The sequence below is a fragment of the Stegodyphus dumicola genome, chromosome 7, assembly GCF_044657685.1.
Source record: "Stegodyphus dumicola isolate Sdum_Otavi_A_Nest chromosome 7, ASM4465768v1".
Taxonomy (NCBI): domain Eukaryota; kingdom Metazoa; phylum Arthropoda; class Arachnida; order Araneae; family Eresidae; genus Stegodyphus; species Stegodyphus dumicola.
Genome location: NC_140774.1, coordinates 117,537,103 through 117,564,187, shown reverse-complemented (window position 1 = coordinate 117,564,187; position 27,085 = coordinate 117,537,103). Strand labels below are relative to the sequence as shown.

The following is a 27,085-nucleotide window of genomic DNA, read 5'->3' as shown; positions in this document are numbered from 1 at the left end:
TCTTTTATATAACTGAACAATAAATTCAGCAGAAAATTCTTTTTATTTCAAAAATCTTATTTTAATTATAAGTATACGTAAAAACTCGAATCTGACAACAGAATGTATACCTTCTTTTCCCTGGGAAACAAACTCTTGGTCGGAGGTTGAGAACTGTGTAAGGAAGGAAAAGCTCCCCCCTCACATATCAGAGGGTTATTCACTTAAATGTTCAATCAGTTTCTGAAAGTGGGTAAATTTTTCGTTCTTGAAAATACTTAAATGTGATCACGTTAGTCGTATACCTATACTTTTTTTTTTTTTTTTTTTTTTTTGTATGATGTAACCAAATACCTGCGATGGAAATTTTCACTTGTTAATTTGTCTCAGTTGTTTCTCGGATTCGGAGGACATTTTTTCTCGTATCATTCTGCTTGGCATATAGAATTATATTGGTAGGAGATCGTAGTCAGAAAGCCTCCATTCTCTCTGTTTTCATACCTACCCACCCTCCCGTTTAAATTTCTTCCATACTTTGTTACTGTTTATAGCTATTCTCATTAGTGAAGCTTTAACCATTTTAACTTTTTTCATTAGTGTGCTGAAAAAAGAATGGTCTTTGTTTCTATGATACTGTATATTCAGAGTTTAAATTCAGCCAGAATCCATTTAAGCTATTTCTTAGTTTTTCAGTGAAATTATAATGCCAGTCGGAGTTATAAATAAAACAAGGTCTAGTATTTTATTTTATTATTTAACTTTTAGCCATTAATTTAATCATTTATTAAATTTTTATTTATCTATTTATATTTTATTAATTTTAATTATTAATTATTTTATTACTTATTTGATTTACTTTCTCCTTGGATAGACTACCATAAGACTTCGCACCTTTAAATTTAGAAATTAAGTCCTGCTTAAGATGTTTCTAATTCTTGAACAAATTTTATTCCATTAGTAGAGTTTAGGTATTGTTTTCTTTAATTTCATATATTTATTTCATGATGACAGCAGTCTAACTGTAACGAACAAATAATTATTTCATCATAATTTTCGGAAAGATTTTAGGCTTAGAAACACAATATAGATGGCAGCACCAGAGTAATACAGTTATTTTTTTCTTTTTCCTGAATCCTATTTTGGAAAGTGAAATCTGACACCTTTTTTTGTTGGGAGCAGCTGGTTCTTGAAAAACTTTTCTGTGAATTATTGCTGTGAATTGCACTTAGGATATTTGTTTAGACTTTTAAACTCTTATTAACATCATATTTACAGTGCAAAGCTGAAAGTTTGGATGCTATTTGTTTAGGTAAGCTGTTTATATTTACCCTTATTTATTTTTAGGACATTATGTTCATTATTTGAATTAAAGTGCGAGGAATAAAAATTACTTCGTGATTTTGTATTAGCACAATCATCAATGTTGGCATGTAATATTATTATGTTAGAGGAGACATATTAATAGTTGTTTCGGCTATTTGAGTTTATAATATTTTGTTTTATAACATACCTTTATGGATCGAAAGCGCATTTGAAAGTTCATAAAAATCTATACCACTTTTTTATCGTTTAACTACCAGTTTTTTTTAATATCTTTCAATGAATCCTGGAAACATTTACAAAATATTTATTGGAATTTTCAGATTTTACATAATAACGCATTTGCTTCAATCAATGTTTTGACAGAAATGACTTTTAAAGTAATATACATTATCAAAAATATTATTATTATTTAATAATATTAAAGATAGATGCTGTGGGACAATTCCCATTTCTGTTAAATTCTCAGCGTGAGAACCATAGAATTAAAAAATAATAATAATAAAATTCAAAGTTCAAATTATTAACTTAGTTATTATTACTATGTAGTGTAAATGAACTAGATATGCATATTTCTAAATGAGAATATGCCAAATAAGAATTAAAAATAATAATTAATAAAAAAACGCTTATAGTCTGAAGTTTTCTGGTTACAAACGCCCCCCCTTTTCTTTTTTATTTAGAAAAACTAGTTTTCTTTAAAAAGCTTAAAAATACAGTCAACTCTGATGTACGAGTTTGAAGAGATTGATGGAAAAAAATGTATGGATTAAAATTACGTATAAGTGAGAGACGTCTTTTAAACACATTACTACGGCAACCATAGTGAGGCACATACTTATTTAATAATTTTACGAATTAATTTATTAATAATAAATTTAAATATTACATATTAATTTCATAATAAGTTATGTCTAGTCAAATCTAATCAAAATTTTTAACAATTTTATTCTTGCATTTTTTTAAATAGAAATATTATTGACGTTGTATTTTTCGCAATTAAATATATGTACTTTATATTACTTGAAGCCAGATACATCTTTTGATGAAAATTCTCGACAATTCTTAATTTGCTTTTGTTTAGAGTAGGAGGAGAAAACTCTTATTCTTTAAAGCGATGATCTCAAACTCAAATAGCATGCGGGCAAGACGCACGATCTGAAAATAGCAAATCGGAATTTTTCTTTTTCTTTTCTTTTTAACAAAATGAAAAAGTTTATAATTAAAAAAGAATAAAAAGAAAGTCTGAAAGGTTTCAGATTTTAAATTACGTTCAAAAGGTCGTTTTTTTAATATTTTGTCTGTTACCTTTATTTATTAAATATCACTTTCTTCGCACTTAAACCATAAAATTCAGTTCGAGAGCAATATCGAAAAATACTTTTAAATTGAGCATATCTTTAGAAGTTCTGATACAGAGTCTCACGCGTTGGAGATAAAAATGATTTTTCTATACAACGTTGCCATTGCTCGCTTTGAAGTCCTTGAGTTTGTTAATCAAAAATTCATTAAAGTTTTACAAAATATGAAATCGATGATAAAACAAATTCCAAAATTGGGCTTCCAGATGCCCATATTCGCAGTAGGATTACGTTATTCAAAATTTGATCGTTCTAGGTACTGTTGTTTTAACATAATGCGAGAAATATACACACATTTATGCAGATTTTTCATTATTTAATTTTTTCAAATATAATTGTAAAGTATAGCATTGTTCATATACATTCAACAAGTGTAACATTATTTTCCCTTTGCTTTGAGTGGCAGCAGTCGTAAAACGTTATTATTTTGATAGAATAAACTTGTTTGGTTGCGTTTTAAATCTTACAGAGATTATTCAGTAGAAATGAGTTGATGAATGGACAAAATGGTGTACATTTACTGTCGTAACTAACATTTGGTGACTCTATTTCCTGATTAAATATAAGAGGTGAGTCCTTTATCTAAGAAATACTTGATTAAATTTTTGGTTTGGTTTGCAATGGAACATCTTGTTAACAAGCGATCTCCATTACAAACATCGTCTACTAAGACATAAAAGTTTAAAGTCTCTGTTTGCTGATGAAAATATTGTGATGTTAAGATTAAATTAGCTAATTTAGAACGCATTAGTGCTGATTTAATGCTTCTTGATAACGAATTAGAACTTCCCTTAAGTGCAGGCGATAACGGTAAAAGTTATTCTGATGAATTTGAATCTGTAGAAGAATATAAAGTCAAATTTGATGAAGCTATAGTTTGTATCAGTTCTTTTATAGAAAGTAAATCACAACCAAACAGGAATATATTAAGTAATGAGAAATCAAAAATAAAACTTCCCAAGCTTGAACTAATGAAATTTAGCGGTGAAGTTAAAGAATGGTTGTGTTTCTGGAGTCAGTTTAAACGAATTCACGATCATAAAGAAATGGAATTAGAAGACAAAGTCCAATATTTCATACAGTATATGTTGTCAGGTACAAGATCGAAAGAGATTATCGATAGTTGACAGCTGACACCGGCTGACCTAATGGCTGACATGATGTGGAAAGATTTAGAAAATTATACAAAAGCGATTGAAAACCTTAAAGCAAGATTTGGCCGTGAGGAATTGTTAGTGGATAACTATGTTCGTGAACTATTAACTTTAGTTGTTAAAAAAGCTACCAAATCAAGACTTAGTATCACTCAATTATATGATAAACTTGAAGCCCACCTCAGATCATTAGAATCGATTGGGATGACCTCAGACAAATATTCTGCAATGCTCTTCCCGCTTGTGGACTCGTGTGTTCCAGCAGACGTGCTAAGAGTTTGCTTGAGAAACTCAGTAAATGAAGAGAAATCGTATAGTGCAAGACTAAGCCAACTTTTTAATTTTCTAAGAGCTGAGGTCGAAGGGGAAGAAAGAATGACTATAGCAAAGTCAGGTATGAAGCAAAGTGATCCCCATAGAAAAGTTCAAAAGGATAGGGAGGATATTACTACTATACATACTGCAAACAACTTGTTTTCGGTAAAAAAATAAATAAATAAAAATAATGTAATAAATTGTATATTCTGTGAAAAATCTCATCAAAGTAAAGATTGCTACAAAGCACAAAATTTAAGTCATGATCAAAAATTGAAAATTATGAAAGAGAAAACATGTTGCTTTACTTGTTTGAAAACAAACCATCGAGCTCAAAATTGTAAAAGCAAAGTTCTATGCATGTTTCGTGGTAGGAAGCATTAAATTGTTTGTTGTCCAGAATTTAAGCAGAAATCAAAAGTTCCTGTCGAGTGCAATCAAGAAAATTGTGAAATTAGCACTCTTTCTTTAACATGTACTTCAAGAAGAGTTTTGCTTCAAACTTTAGTGGTTGCAATTCAACATGAAGGAAAGAAACTTCATCTTGGAGCTTTGATCGATACTGGATCTGAATATTCCTATGTTTTAAAATCAACAGTAGAATCCTTAGGAATAAGATCAGAAGCTCATAAAAATATAACACACATTGTGTTTGGAGGAAGGACTTCTGATGTGAATCATAAATGTTATAAAATAAATGTTGAGAATCTGCATATTGGTTATAGCTGCAAGATTCCTGTTTTAGATCAAGCTATAATTTGTGAACCTATACCTAGTCTACAGAAAGGATCTTGGATATCAGAATTAACTGGAAAGAGAATTAATATCACAGATGTTGATTGTGTCAACCCGCAGATTGATCTTTTGATAGGCTCAAACTTTGCAGGAAAAATACAGAAATTAAGTACACTGCTCGGATGGGTTTTGATGGATAAATCGCCAACAACTGGAGGTGAAAAGTCTATTGCTGCTGTAGTTACATCCCTCTTAATTCACAATCAAGATATTAGAAACCTTTGGGAATTAGAAGACATTGGCATTACAGATCCTTTGAACTGAAATCTAGAAGTGAAATTGATAAAGTTGTAAACGATCATTTTATGGCAAATTTAAGAGAAGATGAAGAGGCTGACTATTTAAAATGTCTGAAAGGTCAAGAAAAAGAAGTACCAAAAGATGTTAAGAAAGAAATATCCTTTTTGAAGAAGTTTAGGAATGATCCAAACCTGGATGAGAATGAGAAATTTAATAGATTTTATTTTAGATAAAAGTGTATTGCAGTACTAAGTGGTGATGAAGAAGCAAGAATTGTTTGAGCGTAAGTATAATTTCCGATTTGAAGAGAAGGATTCAAAATTCATTACACGATATCCAAGGATGATTGAAAATTCTCTCAGACATGTTGATAATAAAAGAATGAAGAAGCGTGAAGAATACGTTGAAAGAAAAAAAAAAATGAAGAAAGAGCAGAAAAGAGAAGATCTAAAACATTTGAAAGATTTAAAGAGAAAACAACTTAAAGAAAAAATTTTAAAGTTGAAAGAAGTGCCTGGTCAAAATGAATTGAACCTTAACGAAGATGATACTGAAAGTGATTTTCATCCTGAAAAACTTGACGAGAAAACGAAAGAGTATTTTAATGATGATTATTATGCTATTCAAGAAGAAGAATGTTCAAAATTTTCATATGATGAGGAACTCGATACGGAAGATTGGTACCATTGGATTCGATCAAGTAAAAGTGATGAGTGTGGTGAAGAACAACTTGAAGAAAGTGCTTCTGAAACATCAGGTGTTGAGATTACAAATTCCAAAATTTATTCTAAATCGCAGGTTAAGAAAGAAATGATTGAGTCAACTCACACAGGAATGATAAAGGTTAGAAAGAAATCCTTATTTGATAATATAATTCCTAAACTTAAACCAGTTATGGATCCAGATGGCAAAACTTTTGATGACTATTTGGATGAGTGTAATCATTTAGATTATGAAGTGGTCGAACTATAAAGGTGCCTTCTATATTCAAGGACTTTAAAATAGACTATTAAGTGAACTTTAAAATGGACTTTTAGATTAAATTTTGGTTTAATTAAATAATTGTTTTGATAAAAATTCTGTTATCAAAAGGTGGGAGTATGTAAAGTATAGCATTGTTCATATATATTCAACCAGTGTAATATTATTTTCCCTTTAGCTTTGCTTTGAGTGGCGACAGTTGTAAAACGTTGTTATTTTGGTAGAATAAACTTGTTTGGTTGTGTTTTAATTCTTACAGAGATTATTTTGGTGGAAATGAGTTGATGAATGGACAAAATGGTGTACATTTACTGTCGTATCTAACAATAATGCAGGAATCTAACCAGAGCTTAAATTGCGCAGGAGCCCACCGGAGCCCAGCTCCGGTACTTCTCAGTTTTCGAGATAAATTGTAACTTCAGCCAGAGAGCACCGGAGCCCTAAATAAAGGGGCGCCAGCACTTCTTTTATGTAAGTAAACCAAAATTTTAGCCGATAAATTTTGTTTTTATAGTAAAACATGCCTTGAAAATCAGTTCTAACTTCTGAATGTAGGCCTGTCTTTCCCTCCCATTCAAGCCTTGCACACAGGTTGAGACTGCTGTCACTTGTACAGAGAATTCTTATGTTTATTCTCACGTTGTACTCAGAAAAAATTATTCAGGAAACGCATTCAGGGAAAATTTCTACTTGACGGCTAGAATTATATCGACAGAGCATCGCGATCACAAAGTCTTGAATTCTTCCCTCTTCATTTTCAAAGCTACATCTTCATACTGTTTCTAGAATTCTCACCTTTTCTTTAATCGTTTTACCTTTTTTACTTAGTGTGCTGCAAAAAAAGAGTGGTACCTGTCATTCTTTGGAATAGTACATTAAGCGCATAATCAGGGCTTAAATTCAGACGGAGATCGGCTGAGCTGTTGCTTAGTTTCTAAGTGGAATTGTAATTCTAGCCGATGCGTCAAATAAAACAAGGTTCGATACTTTTTTTCTATTTAACTATTTAAAATTAATTTAATAATTTGTTAGATTTCTGTTTATCTTTTTACCTTTTAATTTAAATTAATTATTTATTTATTTAATTGATTTAATTAATTAATTTTTAAATTAAATTAATATTAATTAAAATTTTTATTTAATTATTTTAATTTAGCTATTTTATTTTTTTTTCTTTCCTCCTTCACAGTGTTTCATAGGGCTCCGGCACTTATAATTTTAGAAATTAAGCGCTGACTCTAACATTTGGTAGCAACAATTTGAAAAATGAAACGGACATTTATAGTGAACCAACATCGCAAAACAATAGTCGAAAACAATAGTCCTTCAGGGACAAAGCCTCTTTGGGCTAAAAAAATATATATGTTTAATAAATTTTAAATTTGGCTTACTAAATATTTATCAAAGCAAACAAAAACAACAATACAAACATCACAAAAGAAAAAAAGTTCAGATAATATTTATTTTCTATTTGAAATCTGAAGTTTGGTATCTGTAAGACATTTTTGTTGGTTACATTTTGTAATTCAAATATACTGACAACTAAATATTAAATTTTAGGCTAGCATTTACTTTTATTAATCATCACAGAAGTTACCTTATAATTTAAAATAAAAATAAACAAATTTTGAAAATTTTCCAAATTGGGAAAATCTTGAGAATAAAAAATGACAGCCTAGTCTCTTTCTCTTATTTATGACATGATTTCCTATTAAGCTAGACACTTGATGACGTTTCGATGCTGATCAAGTTTGTAATCTTGGAAAGAAATTACTAGAAATTATCTTCATCGCGGATTGTAGATGCTCATCGGTTAATCGGGTTCTTTTCTTACAAATTTTCAATTATATACGTGCGTGTGGGGGGAAGACTTTCTAAGAGAAAAACTAGCTCGTATCGACGGTAAACATAGGGAAAACCACGAAAACGCCCATGCAGCCAGCCTTTCACCTGGATTGGATTATTGGATCATTCATTTATGGCAAAGCACACGAGGGCTATCTGCCTAAAAGGAGGGATGTCTTCGTGGAGGACTAAGGGAAACTGGCTCGTATACACGTTACACATGCGGAAAACCACGAAAACGCCCATGCAGCCTGCCCGTTCGCGGGATTCGAACTTTGGACCGAACTACCAGTGTTCAGCGTCTTTACCGCTCGACCGCTGGTAGGCCCCTCCCGTTCACCTGGGATTGATTGGTTTGGCTTTATTTTATTTTATTTTATTTTATTTTATTTTATTTTATTTTATTTTATTTTATTTTATTTTATTTTATTTTATTTTATTGATTATTGTGAAACAGGTAAGAAATGTCTGCTTAAGAGGAGGAATGCCTTCGGAAAGGAACTTTTAAGGGAAACTGGCCACAAAACATTTTGTAGAAAACCACGAAAACGCCCAGGCGCAATTGAACCGAAGTCGAACTACCAGAGTTTTCCGATTTTACCGCTCGGCCGCTGGGGGGGGGTCATGTAATGGTTTGGTTTGATTTATATGATTACGACAAAGCCTCGAGGACTATCTGCCTAAGGGAAGGAATGCCTTCGTGGGGAACCTTTAGAAGTATAATGACGTAGTGGTTAGTTGACAATCATTTATAAAATAAAGAAATAAATTTCATTTAATTTTATTCGAAATATTATAATTTATATTTATTCGAAATATTAATATAAAGATATGATATCCATTTTGTTTTAATCACAGCTTTCAATCTTCTGGCAGCTATAAGAATAATTAAGATCCTTTACGAATTCACCCTTTACCCAAACTTAACTCTCTTTCCCACAGGGAATCTTTTCAGATAATTTTGGATTTTTCAAGCTCTTAAACACAAAATTCTGCAAGTGTTAAGTGTGGTTGAAATACCAAACTTTCGGAAAGACAATGTAGATTTGGAAGTATTTCAGGTGTTCTTTCGGCCAAGTTTATTAAATAATAATTTTCAGAGATAAAACTAAGCTTCAAGTCATTATCTTGCTATTAATAAAATCTTTTATTAATGAGATAAAGCCCACTTGCTACACAAAGTACAAAAGATGTTGCTGCCTAACCGATATAGTGGCATGGCAAGAACAGCTGGCAAGAAATGTCTGCCTAAGAGGAGGAATGTAGATTAAAAATTAATAATTATTCTTGTAGCTTAATTATTCTTGTAGCTGCCAGAAGATTTATACCGATTGGATGTTGTCGCCCAATCGGTATAGTATTATTACAAAAGATGTTGCTGCCTAACCGATATAGTGGTTAGGGTCGCTGACTGCCGTGCCGACGGGCCTGGGTTCGAATCCCGGAGAAGGCATGGATGTTTTTAAATGTTATACTGTCTGTGTGGCATGGGGGTCTGTGCGGTCTAAATATGCGGCTAGCCGAAAATTCTCTCGACTCTAGAGGTGATGATATGGGAAAGAAGAGTGGGAGACTCTTGGATTCGTCCCCCCGGGGTACTATCCGTCAAAATTGGGGGGGGCGGAACTAAGCTAAATCCTGCTGTCACCTGTAGGGTTTTCACCTGTTGTCAACGCTGTCACCTCTTGCCAATGACAGGCGTAAATTTGCGCTCCTTGCCTCTAGGATTTTCGTGGGCTTGGGCTGACTATAGGTCAGACAAGTGAACATTAGCAACAATAACAACGCCACATAAAATTTGATTCAATTGACAAAATCACAAATATTTAAAATCAGCATATGTTTAGAAAATCTGGTAAACAGCCTCGCACTTTAAAGAGAAAAATGTTTCATTCCGTATGGTGTTCCCACTGCTCGCTTTGAAATCGTTGAGTCTGTTAATCAAAAATTCGTTAAAGTTATACAAAATATGAAATAAATAATAAAACAAATTCGAAATTCGAGCTTCCAGGTGGCTGTATTCGGGTGGAGAACTACGTTATTCAAAATTTTATGTCTCTAGGTACCGTTGTTTTTTTCACAATGCGAGAAACATTCATGCAGATTATTCATTATTTAATTTCTTTAAATATAATACAGGGCGATAATATTGGGGCAATAATTTGAAAAGCGATTCAACGCATTTAACTGTTTCGACGCAAACTTCCATTTCAAAACTAATACCTCATTCGGAAATAACGTGCCTTTTGGGCTAATAATTTCCTTCTATTACGTCTCTATAACGCAATGACTTACGTACTGATCGCTTGGGGTTAGTTGCTTTATGAGTTTGTCTTCGTCATCTTCATTATCGTCGTCGTCGTCCTTGTCATCGTCACCATTTGCTTCTGCATTTCTCGATGATATTACTTGATTAGTACTTCTGTCTCAACCATTGCACCACGATACTTAGGTTGAGTTTTGGTTTATTCCCCTATAAATTTTGAATTTCTTCTAACTACTACTATTCCTCTTCGTTCAAATGATAGAGATTCCAATTTCTTCTTCTTAGAACAAACTTTCGGTTTTTTTTTTCTTCTTGTCCTTTAGCAATTTTGTTTGTAGCTTCGTTTTTCAGTTTTTCCGGTTCCTTCCAAACTTTTGCTTCTTCATCAGCAAGTATCCTGAAAATCGTGGTATTTTTCGATAAAGCACTCTCAAATGGTGTTTTCCAAATAGTTTTATTCATCGTGTTATTCAAGTTTCACTCAACTTATTTAGTTCTTTTGTTCCAATCCTTTTGATCTTTACTTTCCATTGACGTTGCTATCGTTGTTAAACTTGTTCTGTTCGATCTCGCGACCATACCATTTCTTTGTGTGTGAGAATTTGAATTTAATGTATGAAGAATTCCATTTTCATTGCAAAAGTTTGAAATTCATTTGAAGTAAAACAATAACCTCAATCAGATATTATACGATCTGGTAATCCAAACTCTTGTATGAAACTCAGCAATGATTTCAGTACGTACTTCGAAGATGTGTTTCTCATAGCATACAATCTAACAAATCTGGTCATATTATCAATGATGACTAATAATTATCCTTGTTTCTTTTAGAACTTGTGATCAAAGGTCCAAGACGATCAATGTGTGTTGCAAAAGGTGTGCGGCCCTGTCTCTTTCCACTTGGGACTTTGTTGGTGAGGCCTTCGAAACACACTGATACATGTCGACTAACATATCTCTTCATATCAGGATACCAGTACTCTTCTTTGATTTTGGATACTGTCCTATCAACAGCAAAATGTCCCAAAAGGTTATGAAAACTTCACAACTATGCTTTTTCTCATGCTTAACGTATAGTAACTTCTTTTCTACAGTCTATTCTTTTTAAATATAATTCTGCACCGTTTGATTTTCTTCTTTGGTTCTTTCATTTTGGTCTTCTTTAAGATCGTTATTAATTCTCTTAAATTTTCATCTGCATGCTGTATCATAAGAATCTGTTCATCTAAATTTAAGATCAGACGAACTTTTAAATTATCATCTATTAAAGAATCTATAGTGTCTGATGAATTAATAACAGGGGCTCTTTTGATTGCATCGATATGAGAGATTTTAATCCCTGCTTTGTGGATTATTTCAAAATTATATTCTTGAATAAGGATATTCCAAATAGTAACTAGGAATTGCTAGATTTCTTTACATTCATGTAAACCAATCTTTGACAGTCGGTAGCTATTGAAAATTCAATACAGAGTACAGAGTAAGAATCTTCGAAGTCTATCTAGTCCAGACAATTGACATTAGTTCAAGTTTACTCGAGTGATAATTCTTTTCAGCTTCTGTTGTCTTTTTACTCACGCAATAGACAAGATGCCATTTGCCGTCACTTCCGAGCGGAAGGAACATGCAAGAAATACCCTCTGAACATGCATCAATATGAATTTCTGCTTGAGCTTAAGGTTGTACAAAGCTAAAATTAGTTGATTTATCAGTTCAGTTTTTAGCATTGTAAAAGAATTTCGCTGACTTCCTTCTCATCTGAACATTTGATTTTTCTTAGTTAATTGAGCCATTGGTCCAGCTTTAATGATTATATTTGAAATAAATCTTCTAAAGAAACTTGTTAAACCAAGACATCACCGAACTCTATGAATGTTTTTAGTTCTGGAAATTTTGATATCACTTCAACTTTTCTCAATCCTGGATTTACCATATTTGTTGATGATAAAACCCAAATATTCCGTTTCTTGTTTGGCAAATTCACATTTTGGTAACTTCAGTGTTAGTTTGGCTGCACATAATCAGAGGCGTAGCTTGGGTTTTCAGCGCCCGGGGACTACTGAAGATTTTGCGCCCCTTTCTCTGTGCCAAGAACGGAAAACATTACATTCTAAAATTTCGTAACATCAATTTGGCGCCCCCTGAATGCTGCGTCCGGAGAAAGATGCCCCCCTTGCCCCACCCTAGCTACGCCACTGCACGTAATGCTTCGAATACTTTCTGAATTATTTCTCACAAGTCTTTGCTAAAACAAGTATATCGTCAAGGTAGCACAACACTTTTTTATTACATAATAAAGATAATGCATGGCACTTCAATTGCTGAAATTCTGAAGAAGCATTAGTCAAGCTAAAAATCATTCTTTCAAATTTCTACTTTCATCCAGTGTTAGAAAAGCAGTTTTCAGTTTTGCATTTTCAGTGAGATTTGTAAATATCCGTACGCCAAATTTTGCACTGTAAACAGACTGCATTCATACAATTATTCTAATAAATCATCTATTTTTGGCAGCGGAAATTATCCTTTATAGTTTGACTATTGAGACGCCTGTAATTAACAACTATTTGTATTCGCAAGGCTTTTTCTTTACTAATACGACAGGGCAAGCATACGGGGATCGTGTTTCTGTTACGATTCCACTTCCTTTTCATTCTTGAACAGTTTCTTTGATTTCAGCTCTATGAGGCATTTGTTTTATAAGGCTTTATACATATTGGTTTTGAACGTTCGATTGTTTTTGATGCCCACTTTTATAAGATCAGTGAACCCTAATTCTGAGATATTTAGTTCGAAGCAATGTCTGTATTCTTTCAAAAGATGCAATAACTTGCTGGTGATCAAACTCGAGATCCGTGCCAGTTTTAACTCGGTAGTACACTAACTTACAAGAATTTTTGTGTCATTAAAATTTTCCCTTTTTGCTGGATTCGAGCTCAATTCAGCATCTTCAGTATTTAAACATATCCGTATGCGTTCCACTTCTGCTCTCCCAATGCACTGACCTTTTTAGAGCATAACATTTTTATCGCCAACTTTAATCATTGGTACACAAGTTTCGCCATTTTTGATTTCCAATAAACAGCCAGTAACTTCGGAAGAATATTCTATCACAATTAATACTTTTCGACAACTCTACTTGAGAACTGACAAGATTGACCATATTTTTCTCTGCCTTAGGGTAGAGTTGATTTATTTTTTATCAATTAGGCTACCAAAATAGTTCATCTTCCCGATATGCGAAGTGAAATCTTTTTCCTATTCCGACACAAGGGAATATGTGGGAGATCAAAGAGCATGTCTGTCCGATGATAAGATCAACTGGCTGTGCACTATCAGGAACAAGATATAGAATATATTGTTACGAATTGTATATTTAGATAGCTAATGTTAGTAGAATTATAATTAAAATTGTTTTGTTTCCCTGTGCAATGCAGCGCGTGATAAATTTAAAGAGAAAGCTACGCGGAAAAAGTAAAAATACAAGAGCACGTGCATTTAACATTGAAAAAAGTAAATGGGTATCTCTTTTATTTGTATTGAAATGGAATAAATGCAATTAACTACTGGGTTAGCTGTAATGGTAATTCTACACTTTTGCTTTCCAGAAATCTCGAGAAGCAAAGAAATTACTAGAACTCTCTCGCTTTGAAAAGGAGAGAGACAGTTGTTAGTTGTTAGCTCAGTTGTTGTTTAGTTAGCTGCTGTTGTTATTGTTGATCGGATTAGCTTTCTCTGCGCTGTGGACTGCGTTCTATTTAACGTTTTAGTAGTTTAAAGGTTAATTACAGATTATTACTACGTGATATTTTGAACACTTGTACGAATATCTCTGAGGAAAATTCCAGCATTCTGTTACATTTCTTTTGATAAGAATACATTTTATTAACATTTTTATCGAACTTGTGCATTGAATCTATTACGAACCAGTACGCACTGAACAATATTTATGCCTTGGCCTTTTACATTATCAACTTTAATTCGGCTTTGATCCTTCCTATAGAGGTCATTGCATATCTCCCTTGATTTCCAAAACCATATAATTTATTCACAGCAGATTCGGATTTCACTTTAAGTTTTTGAGCAACTGAAAGCCTTAAGGGATAACAGGAACCCCCTGTATCAATTAAAGCCTGTACTTCAACAGAATTATTGAGTTTCTTCAAATATGAATTACTCTGTTCTGAATTTTCGCCAACTTGCTTAGCAGAATAATTTTTATCATCTGAATGATTATTTTCAGCTTCAGTAACACAATTCTTAGTTTTATATCCTATTTTATTACATTTTAAGCATGTTACAACAGGTTTTGGCAACGGGTAGTACTTTAAAATGTGTCTAAAATTATTACAGCTGAAGCATTTTTTTCTCTTCGTTGATTCTTTCATAGCTGGATCATCTTTAAAGGAATTTCATTTATCGTAAGACCCTTCTTTACGCCGTTATTTATTCTTAAAAGTTAACTGCAAAGTATCTTAGTCATCTTAAGTCAACTGGTGAAATCAACTTAGACCACTCGCCAAGAAAATGGTCTCATTTATTGGAACAATTTACGTCTTATCTGATCCTTTACAATAAGGTAGCTTAGTTTCTCAAAAGTATCTGTTTTAACTCCACTTATCCGTTCATTAAAACAACTTAGCTCAGACGCAAAATTCTTTCACGTGTGTGCTACATTCTTACTGTGCATAAAAAGGTTTTGGTAAAATTTTTCTGGTATCATTTTGTACCGTTTTAATAAGAATTTTTTAACTTCTTTATAATCGTTTGTAATTTCATCCGTTTCTCTGGCGATTAACTGAGCAATTTCATACGGCAATAAGCCATCGGATGAAATGTGTTTTAACCTACATCCATGAGGCCCATTATTATTGACCAGGAGGATTGAAGCACACTCGTATATTATGTAATGTAGAAGTAAAGGGGCCACCTATTATTTACCTTATGTAAGTAGGTATTAGCTCCATACACTAATTAGAAAACCAACAACCTTCCGGCGTCCTCGAGTCGTGATGAAATTGTGACTCCAGCCAACACTGCAATTTCGGTCATCGTCGCCAGAGCCAACGGCATTCCTTCCTACCTTTTAGCGTTAAATTAGCTCAAGTAAAAGGCATTACATTACATGATATACATAGCAATACATAGTTTTACATGCGTTATCTATTGTAGTGTGTACAAGCATAATGTTTCATAAGGACATTATACGGATTAGCATAAATGTCGTTTTAAAAAGGCTATATTTTCAAAAGTATTTTACGTATACAGATGAAAGATGTATGAAAAGAATTACAAACTCACCAAGTTTATACACCCTTTACAAATATTCAGTATGTGTTTTTGGTAACATGACACACGTCTAGACGATAATCGAGCTCATTCCATAAATTTTGTAGCATTGTTGTCCAGATGTTCGTTCTGTCAATTGACCAGATGTTCGAAATACCACAAAAAACTGTGTAGAAGATTTTGCATCAACGGTTCCATTTCAAACAGTACCATGTGTAGCTCCTGCAGCAATTAGAGCCTTAGGATTACGCCCGTCGATTAGATTTTTGCGTCAGCATTGGAGGACGAAGATTTCGCCACCAACATGATATTCAGAGATGAAGCAACGTTCCATTTACCTGGGAAACTTGGCGACACAAGGAAAAAAATTGGCGAGTTTGTGGTTCTTTTCATATATTTTTCATGTGCGTAAAGTAATGCTTTTGGAAATACAGCTTTTTCAAAATGAATGAATCATTTATGTTATCTCTGTATACTGCAGTAAATACAGGCGTGATGTTCTGACGTTCCAAATCATTTTTGAAAACATGATATGTTTATATCAGTGTTTACTATCAAAATTAAGTTTGCACTATAAAATTGTTTAAAAAACTTACTTTATTCTGCATATTTATGCTTACTGCGTACATTTATATACTGTTGTATAGTTGTGCTGATACTTTAGCAACTCAATTGTGGCGGTTCATTATGTGCTGTTACGTATGCTTTCGGTAATTGAGTTACAGAAATTATATTATATCTAGCAGTACACTGTTATTCACATGTAAAGATAGATTTCAACATTATATATTGTAGGGGTTAGAAGCAACTTGTTTCTAGTTTACAGATCATGTTTACAATCAGGACTTGTTTACATCGATATTTACAATCAGCAGTCAAAAATAAAAAATAATATAAAATACTAATAATAAGGACCTATAGAAATAAGTTTGAAAAAAGAAAAAAATAGCTTCATCTGAATACTTATCCGTATTATGTTCTTTTAAATATTTCTGCATACTTATGCTGATACATTGTCAATTCGTTATATGCAATTTCGTGTGTTTTTACAATAATTAGTTTACTATAGTTACATTTCATGATACATTACATTGTTAATGCTTTAACCACTCAGTTTTGGCAATTTATTATATGTTGTTCACTTTTGAGGTTTCGATCTATAGTCCTACGACAAAACAATATTGGGCTCTCTGGGATTCACTCCACATTCAAAATGATGTCTTGTACTCGTAGTTCGAATCGGATGAAGCAAAGGCTTTCTGATGGTAGCTGATACTTCCAAGATCTCGGACGTCCGTCAAGAACTACATAGCAGTCGTAAAAGAAGCCTTTTCGGAATAATGCAGACGTTGCATAGAGGTCTAGAGCAATTATACTGGAGTAATGCAAGGGATCACGGGAAAAAGTGGTGCCAATCATATGCTAGTTTGAAAGGACCGAAGAAATGTAGCCGAGAGAAACTGCAACATTGCAACATAGAAGCACCTTTTGAAAGTACGGCCTTTGACATCCTGGGGGCCTCTGCCACGAACTGCTGATGGCAACAAATCCATCCTCGTTGTCATTAATTACTTCAGCAAGTGACTTGAAGAGTATCCTGTTCCTGATCTGTCACGTTAGCAGAGGTAATGATACAGCATTGGATTTCTAAGTTCGGAGTGCCTCTTCAGTTACCTTCGGACCAAGGAAGTAAGTTTCCACCGGCTGTAATTAAAGAAATTTGAAAGCTACTCTGCATCGACAAAACTCAAACGACACCTTTATATCTCCAGTCAGAAGGGATTGTGGGGAATTTTACTGGAGGCATCTTTAATAACTTCTCGCTGGTGCTTTTCAGAAATAAACAAGACTGGAACAAGAAGCTATTTCTGTTTTTACCAGCCTATTGCAGTGCTCTCCACGAGACTACCGGCATTTCTCCAGCACAGATGCTCTTCGGTCGTGACCTTCGTCTGACTTGTGATCTGTTATTTAGTCGCCCTCCGGATGCGAATTCATCGCCTGAGGAACATATCCAAGATCTCATGGCACGGTTTGAAGTGATGCACAGTTTTGCACGAGAGCGAATCAGCCTTGCGATGAAGATGAAGACCTGATACGACTCGAGAGCTACAGGACATCGATTCAACGAAGGTGACAAGGTGTGGTAATGTAATCCGATTCGACAGAAATAACTCTCTTCTACAGTCAGTCACCTTGGGACGGTCCTTACACAGTCCTCAATAGGCTGAACGAAGTGTACTTTGGATTAGTAAGTTATCAAGTTCTAAGCCTAAAGTCGTTCATCACGTCAGGCTAGCCCCTTGCTTTGGCCATAGTACGTAATCCCCATAGTGCATATAATGTATTAAATAGTATACTAAGAACATGGTCATATTTGTATATAACTTTGTAAATTTATGCCCTTTGTTTATAGGTTTAGCATTTGATTTGTTTTATATCATTTATTGCAACCATTGTTTAAGTATTGCATCGATTGATTGTAAGATTGGCTTCCTGTCCAGGGATCGTACTGCTTGTGACTTGCAGGCCGTATAATATTACGAATTTTGTATATAGATAGATATTCCTAGTGAAATTAAATTGCTATCTCGCTAATTTGGCGAGGTATCGCCAAGATGACAACGGTTTTGGTGACTACTTTTTGTCGCCAAACTTGGGAACATTTTGGTCCGGTACCTATATCAGCGTAATAGGTATCGTAATTGAATAACTGTAATTGATTTTATATATAACCGGCCCTCATATGCCTTCCAGTAATTTTGAGAAGCAGAAAATACGAGAAATCGTTAGGCAGCCGGGAGAATACTATAGTGTTACGAATTTGGTATTTAAAAAGCTAATGTTAGTTCAATTATAAATTAAATGGTTTTATTTCTCGCGCAGTGCAGCGCGTGACGAATATTAAAAGAAAGCTAAGCCGGAAAAATTAAAAATACAAGAGCGCGTGCATTAAATAAATAAATATACGAGTATCTTTTTGATTTCGAGAAAGTACTGGAAAATTCTAGCGCGTGATTTTAAAATCTTATAAAAGGAGGAAAACATCTCAGTTTGGAGTAGTTGCTTAGTTTGTTGTTGTTTAGAAAACTGCTCTTGTTGATTGTAGCGAATTCGCGGATTAGCGTTCTTTAGCTGTTTTGAATTACGTTCTATTGGATATTTGAGTAGTTAAAAGATAACTACTGTGAAATATTGTAATACTGCATGATAATTTGAGAAAATTTAAGCATTTTTGTTGTGATAATAATAAATTTTTGTTCATTTTTCATCGGACTTGTGCATTCATTTCATAACGAACCCGTACGCACGCAACAATATAAATCGACGAGAGCATCAGTTTCTCAGTTGTCAAAAGCTGTTTATTTCAGCATAAGTTAGGAGTATTGAGATATCCCTGTATCAGGCTGAAAAGCACCTAACCCAGTGGGCCAGCTGTTCTGTCGATGACGAAAATAAAGATATCTCTGTGTGAGTTTCCTCTTTCGATGCATTGTGTTTATCGTTCATAGAAGTTTGAAGTGTAACTGCAGCTTGTACTCTGTGATACTGTGAAGATTTTTTGCGACTATTTTTCTGCAAAGTTCCAGAACTGTTGTTTCTTTCGATAAAATAAATTTTATCAATCTATCTCCGGACCTGTGTACATTCAGTCTGTTACGAACATGTACCGACGCAACAATACTTTCGTTTTCGTTCCTCATATTCTTCTTTTTGCCAACGCTCTTCAGTTTCTTTTTGACACTTTCGATCTTCACTTTCTTTTTCTGTCATTTATTATAGTGTTCAAACATTCTCTAATAAATTCTACATCGTACTCTTTGCTCGGCAAAATTATTTTTTTTTTCAAGTCTCTCATTTACATCTTCATCCAGTTCTTCAATCGCATTTCTTTGCCTTACCGGAGACATTTTCTTGCTTTTTAAAATCTATATATATTATTATTAACTTCTAGATAAATAACTTAATACAACTATTGTTATTTTTGTAAGTTTGTTTGACGTTTGGAATATATCTCGTAATTTAAAAAAAGTATTCTATTTTATAAAATATGTTACATCAGTCAATGCAACGCACCTTGAAATTCAGATTTATCTTGTTTACATGTAGCAAATCATTGTAGCTTAATGATTTAGCATTGTTTCAGAATTTATCTCGCTTTTGATTTCTGCCAGCTTCTTCTGTATTTAAATTAATCACTCATTAGAAATTTTTTAAAGACAAACAATTAAAAGATAAATCGTAGTCGTAACTTAATAGGCCTATGCATTACTTATTCTTAAACATTATTTATATCACTACGGACGTTCTTACTGCATCGTGTGTATATCGATGGTACATCTTTTTTGAATGCACTGCGTCCAGAATTAGCTGTTGCCATTTCTGAGTAGATATTGTCTAATATCAATAAATATTTTATAATCATGCTTGCATCACAAATATCTTTCTTGGAAAACATCGGGGAAAAAGTCCAGTCTGGTCCATATTAAAAGTCTATTCTGCGCTAAGATTTTCTTCTGCTCCCTCGCACAGAAAATTCATCAATAAATCCCTCTGCAGCATCTTTATCTGCTGAAAGTTTTTTCCCATAGGCTTTCGGATAATGTATATCGTAGCTTAAATCTATTCAGCCAACCGCTGCTGAAATCGCATGTCTGCTCTATTTTTAAATCAGCGGCAATCTGCTTTCCTTTTTCTCTCAAGAGTGGTCCTGAAACTGGGTACCTCATCACTCCGCCGCTGCCGAAACCACTCGTACGAAATACTATTTGAGTTTTGCCGATTTCGTTTCGTGCAAAGATTTCCGGTGTTAGACTCATTGCTGCTGTAAAATTTTTTCCGAATAATCGGAAGCTATATAATTATTATAAGAGTTGGTGGTACTTTAGAAAAGAAAATTTCTGAAGGTAAAAGTACAATAATAACTACATTAATAAATATTATGCAGAACATTGTTTAAAATTTAATGCATAATAAAGGTTCTTGCGATGATTGTTTCTGAAAATAGTGATTTCTCAAAGCATAATTGAATCAATATTTTATAATGAAATTAATTTTATTTTGACCACATCTTTCAGTCGATCTGGCAGTTACAAGATTAAATTCTTTTTTGTGAAATGGCGTCTTCCCCCCCCTCAAACTTACAATTTTTCCCACAGAGATAATGTTGGATTTTTCGAACTCTTAAACACGAAATGCTACAGGACCATAACCGGGAGTGATGTTCTCTAAGCCGACAGTATCCTTAGAGGACAAAAATCGGCCATTGTTACAAAACTCGGAGCGATGATTTTAAGAAGGATGCACATTTATTTCTTTAGTTCATGAAGCTACACTGAAAGTTATGAATTTGAGATTTTGATTGGCACAGTAAAACCATTATTCCAAATGATCTTCACCATTTATTATCTGAAAGTAACTCTTTTTTTAATTTACCCGATATTTTTTGTTAAGGGTTAATGAATGCAGAACAAAGAAATTAACTAGGAAATGGGATTAAAACATGACCGTTCTAAAGACCTTCGCTGAAGAATATAGACTATTTTAATTTCGACTCTGAAAACAGCCTGCTTTTTAACATATTATTCTGAAATTTTATTGGACGCAAAGAAGTACTGTCCCAACATAGAACCAATCTGTAAAATACCAACGAATGTGTCAACATGCTTCTCATCTTTTACATAACCTTTACCATAAGTTAACATTTTCATACATGAAAAACAAATTATGAAATTAAAGACACAGAGAAACTCCTTTAGGTATGTTAGAAACAAAATTATTTCAGTTATGTGAAAATTTCATCCTTCTGTTTGTTAAAGTTCTTTACATAGGCTGTTATTAAAAAAAATAAATAAATAATAATAATCCTTTGCGAATAATGTGGCCAGTGGGAGACTCATTTAAAACAGTTGTCTTGTATGTGCTGCAAAAGATGACAGAAGCCAAACACCTTTATAATTCAGAAAAATGTTAATATATCAGACTTGTTCTTATAATGAGTGTTTTCTCTTTTTTCCCCCTCTAATGGTGGGCACTTGCCCTATGCCACTAAGGCCAGATTGGTGGTCTCTTTATTATGGAGGCACCTAATAGGTAGGCCACCGTTGCCTCCTATGAAAGGACAGACAATTTTTACATCCATGTCTTCTCCGAGATTGGAACCCGGACCCTTCGGTATCGCAGTCAGGCTTCCCTAACCACTATACCGTCTGCGCAGCAAAATGAGTAGTTATCAGTTAAGTATCTATTTTCTCATTCCTTTCTGGGCTTCAGGATTTAATTCTTGTATTATAGAACTAGTTAGGCTTTTCATGTTATGCAGCAAAATTAATTTAATATATTTGAAATCTTATAAGCAGTATTAAATTTTTCTATCTTATAATTTTAGCAATGGGAATAGAGAAAAATATATACTTACTAATAGTACAATTTAGATTAATTTCTAAGGAAAGGAAATAAGTATTTAGCATTTCAAAATGGTTTTTATAAATTAGACTCCCAAATAAACAGATAAAGGAAAATAGTATTTTTAAAATGTTATATTTCTAAAAATGTAATTTTAATATATGATCAATTATTTTTAAGGATGTCGTAAATGTTATTATAATTCTTAGTTTATTAACATTATTGTAACAATGTTATTATATTTGTTAAATTAATCTGAAAATTGCCAAATTTAGTGATACACATGAATTTATATTTCAAAAGAGGAAAAACTTTTATTTGATATAATAAAAAGGATAAAATTAAATGGTTACCCAAATGACTGCCAAGAGTAGTAATTTAAAATACAGAATTGGCAACAAATCAAAGCCTCACCAATGGCCGAATGGTTAAGATCACTAAATGCTGGTAGCTTTTCCTGGCTTCAAATCCAGGTGAAGAAACTTGGGTCTCTCCATGTGCAGTGTGAATACAAGCCAGTTTCCTTCAGATTTCATGAAAACATCCCTCCCTTTAGACAGATGGCCATTGTATGCTTTGTCATATTCCAATAACAAACCAACCAGACGACAAATGGCTAAACTTGGACAATTTATGGCACCTTTATAAAATACTAGAAGAATTTTTTAAGAGAGGGGAACAGATACATTGTAAATTGCGATATTTTTTGTAAAAATTATGAAAAATTCATAAAAGTCGTAAATATGGTATAATAATAGTGATCACTTTTTAAAAATCCTGATTGAAATTTAAATTCTGATGAAAGTACCCAACAGGTTTAATATCATTTCGCTCAGAACATAAACATTTTGTATCTATATTTTTATGTAACTCTTAATTTCACTTGAAAAACTCCCCAGATTCTGTGGAACAATCATTTAGGGAACAAGGTAATATATAAAACTATTTATATTTCTATCAAAAATTTGTTTTCATATACATTCTAGTAATTATTCACATAATAATTCTAAAACTTTAACATAAGATGAAGAAAACAAATATTTGTACTTATGTTTTATTGCAACCCCCTTTGCAGAAGTCATCAAGTTTTTAGAATGTGCTAAGCCCTGGTAATAACAATTCCTCAATCAAGCAATGGCGTGATTTTCATATGCATTATTTTGGCTGTATTCGAAGTTCCAATGGTTTTTAAGATAAATCGTGATATTTTTTGCCTTCAACTCAATTTAAAAATATCATTTATGGAATTTACCAGCAGTGGAAGAAATGAAGTAAAAGTTCAGATAGAATGCAATATTTTGCTGCAAAATCGCTAAAGAGAGAATGAAGAGAAGAGTTTGATAGATATCCAGTGCACAATGACAAGTTTGCCACAATTCTTTGATATTTTTTCTAAGCGAAAACAGATCTTTGTGTATATGGGGCATTACAAAATTAAAAACTCTGCAAAAAATGTGTTTTATTTTTTAATATATTATATAATTCTTACTTAATTCCTATAATTAAAATTTTTTATTGTTTGCCTATTTATGCTAAATATAGTTTAAGAATGTTTTTAAAAAAATCTCAAAAATCACCATATTGTATCCAGTAAGTAATGTACCTCTTCATCAGTAAAGACCACCACACTGCATCAAAATGGTAGTGTTCATACATAAATATATATTTATATTTTTAGCCTACATACATTAAAAAATTTAAATTCAAAATCTGATTCAGTGTTAAAATATATCCATTCAAAGCATTACCTAAACATCCACATATTTTCTTAAAGGCAAAAATATAAACCCTCAAAAATCTTACTTTCAAATTATTAAATAAATTGAAGTGAGTATAATGTGAATCTTTAAACATTTATATGCAAAAATATTTTATGCAAATGTATTATCCAGTTTCAGAATCAAAGATGGCTGTTACTGATGAAATTCAGCATGAAGTTCCAGTAGTCCTACAAGAAGACTGCAATGACAAGCCAAAAGAACCACAACCACAATGGGTTATCAAAAGAAACAACCTTATACGCAAATCAGATTCAAAACTTGCCTCTTCCTTTAAACCAAGAAAACGAATTGCACACCACAAGAATGCATTTCATTTGGACTTGCGTAATAAATGGTCTCAACTTGTCACTAATAAGATTTCAGCCCTCGCATTCCAGCGTTCACTACAAGGACATAGGTGCTGCAGCTGAAAATATTTCACCAAATATTATTATTTGTCCGATGATTATTGCACATCATGGATTTTGAATTCCAAGTCTTAGGGGACCAGGAAAAGAAATACAATTATTTCCCCTTATGCAGGCGTTTCTTCAGCTCGTTCGACTGAGCCATCTTATAGAATATCAAAATTTTATATATCTTATAGACCTGTTCTTCATCTGCCTGACAAAACACAGTTAAGCAGTTTTAAATGCAATAGCAAGTTCTTGGCTTGAATAATTATGAAATGTCATAAATCTTGAGATAGTTTAAATTTTATTTAATAACAGCTATTTCATTTTGTACTTTACCAAATGCAAAATGAAGCCATAAAACATGATAAGAATAAAATACTATATTGACCAACAAGTGCTGCTTTAATTCAGAGTTATTTATATACTAGGATACTCCAGTAATTCTACTTTATAAATATCGCATTACACTGACTTTTTGGGAGGGGGAGGAAGAAAAAATACAATTTGTAATTCTACTCTAGGAAACATGTTCACATGTTCTTTTCGATTTACTAAAACTGATGGCTATAAAGTGTATGCATTAAATATTTCAACAGCTTTGGGAATTTTAAACCAATATTAGTTAATTCTAGTTGCACCTGTAATGAACAAACAATTAATTCTGAGCATATTTGTTGAAAAAGGTATTCAAATTTTTACTATTTTATTTTTTATGGCAACTAAATCTGCTGAAATTCAAGAACAAACCTTTTAATTTTCCTTAAATATTCGCCGGTTATTAAAAGATTTAGTGTGTTTTTAGCAAAAAATTATCTAATACCAAATTTTAAACTTTAAGACTACTAAAGCATTTTTTAAAACTTATACAGTCAAAAGTCTTTAATCCGGACTCTTCGGGACTTCGGCGACTCCGGATTATAGATCCTCAATTTAAATCTGGTAAGATGGCATGCAGAAATTATAAAATTAAAAATATGAAACTGTAATTTATGAAATAAAGAGCAATTATGATCTAAAGGGTATCAAAATTTACAAAAAAAAAAAAAAAAAGGTTAATATTTATTTGTTTACTTTATTAAACATTTCTTTCAACGCGCGCATGCGTAAAGCATACATTACGCATAGTCGAAATAAGAAAATTGCAACCAGAAAACTATTTGATGTGTATTCGTGATATTTATCATGACGAGGAATTTGATTTAAATCATATCAAAGACGGAGTACATCAAGATGAAATACTACATTTAGTAAGGAATTATAAGCCGAATAAAATAAAAACATCTGCCCTGAAGATAAGGATAGTGCTGACAGATCAACTTCCAGTGCATTGCGCGACGCGACGTTTCCCCCTTACCCCCCGCAGAGTAGCGTGAAATTGATAAACAGATTTCGGAATGGTTACAGAAAAAAAGGATATGCCTTTATCCATTTTTTGCAGCAATTCCACTTTGTGTTTGATGGACATCGAAACATGCTTTCGCTTTGTAGATTCTTCGGCAGCTCCAGAATCGGAAATTCTTTTTGACATAATCGAAAGTTCAAGCTTACTTTTATAAAATTGCTCTAACAGTCTGCAAAAAATAATAAGCTGGATCCAATTCGAAGATTAAGGAACAACGCAATCTGCAACATTAATTGAAATAGATAATTTTAGTTTAGCTCATACCGTCCGTTATACATTAAACGCGCATGCGCAGAAAGCTTGTAGCTTTGAGGTCCGGATTATGGACGTCCGGATAAGACTTTTGACTGTATTAGAATTTTTTCAACAGGGGATGCAAGCAACAGCTATGTTTGGAAGACATGTTCAAAACTGTTAATGTTAAAAGCAGATCACAGCTAATACAGTACAAAGTCCGAGATCCGGATTGATCTAAAATTCGGACCTCAAAACCGTTTTTCTTTTAAATGCTTCATGCATGCGAATTTGATATTTTCCCACATAAATAAAACATCTGGAGAGAGTTCCGATTTTTGATTTCCTTTCCGCACTAAAATACCTCGTTATTGAAGAAACAATTAGTTAACATAAACTTGCGTGATCAATAATTTGGCTCTGTAGCTGTATGTCTGCTTGGCATACATCTCAAACTGAAACATATTTTATATCCCTAATTCCAACCTGGTGAATCATTTATTATATTTTGCTTTCATCACCGCATGTGTTATCAACACATGATGACGACTTGAGTAATAACTCATGCAGCAATGCCCAAACAATTTTTTTATATTAGTATTTTAATAAATAAAGAGTATGGTAACACTTATGTTTACATTATGCTTGGCAATGATTACACCAAGTTAAATGCACTAAGAAATATTGGCGAGGAAAAATTTAACAAAAATTTCTTCTCATATGCTAAAAATAGATTTTGTTAACCCTTCAATAAATGGTGATGCATATATGAATCATACCAATTTTTACTGAATTTAGCATTAAAAAAATTTCACAGCAGACGGTTTCCTGGACTGACTTTTATCTTAACTATACCCATATCAATGTTTAGCTATTCTTTTCCCTAGTGGATGGCAATATATAACTGTGCTCTTTATTTCATCAGTGCCCAGAACACAAAATTCATTTCTGTTTTGTCAATGGTCAAGATAGCTTTGTGTTATTCATAAATTCGATATTAGACGCTTAAAAATTTTACTCTGTATAGCTGAATGTATGTACTTTTCAATTCTATGTTAATACTTAATTGTAAAACTGTTTTAAAATAAAATATTTCAATTTTTCTGTTTGATTCATATATGCAAGTTTTTCATCAATTGTTACGAACTCACCGACATAGTAATATTTCTGGCAGTTATTCACAAAATCTTCAAAAGACTCTCTTATAGGTGACAGTTTATCTGATTCTTTCTTGACTACACGAGTTCCTATGCCATCAAAACGCAAACATCTTGATAAAAAAGAAAACGTTTGTATGATATAGTTTTGTGGAAAATTTCCAAGCCG

The 27,085-nt window shown here is 32.8% G+C and overlaps 2 protein-coding genes across 2 annotated transcripts in view; both read left to right on the top strand.

The window, feature by feature from the left end:
* The first annotated feature begins 1,170 nt into the window (after positions 1-1,170).
* The window catches only part of LOC118197226 (uncharacterized), a 161,170-nt gene continuing 135,255 nt past the window's right edge, over positions 1,171-27,085 (top strand). Inside the window, exon 1 of the mRNA XM_085820750.1 lies at positions 1,171-1,288. The gene's annotated coding sequence lies outside the window, so the exon portion shown is untranslated. The remainder of the gene's footprint in view (positions 1,289-27,085) is intronic.
* Positions 3,118-26,870, top strand: LOC118202805 (protein KRI1 homolog). Its single transcript, XM_085820749.1, has 2 exons — positions 3,118-6,616; positions 23,840-26,870. Exon 1 carries the CDS (start codon positions 5,423-5,425, stop codon positions 6,134-6,136), a length of 714 nt encoding a protein of 237 aa, XP_085676875.1. The 5' UTR covers positions 3,118-5,422; the 3' UTR covers positions 6,137-6,616; positions 23,840-26,870.

Bases quoted from the DNA above. Each gene is read 5' to 3' on its own strand.
- LOC118202805 (XM_085820749.1), top strand. From the start codon at position 5,423: ATGAAGAAGCAAGAATTGTTTGAGCGTAAGTATAATTTCCGATTTGAA.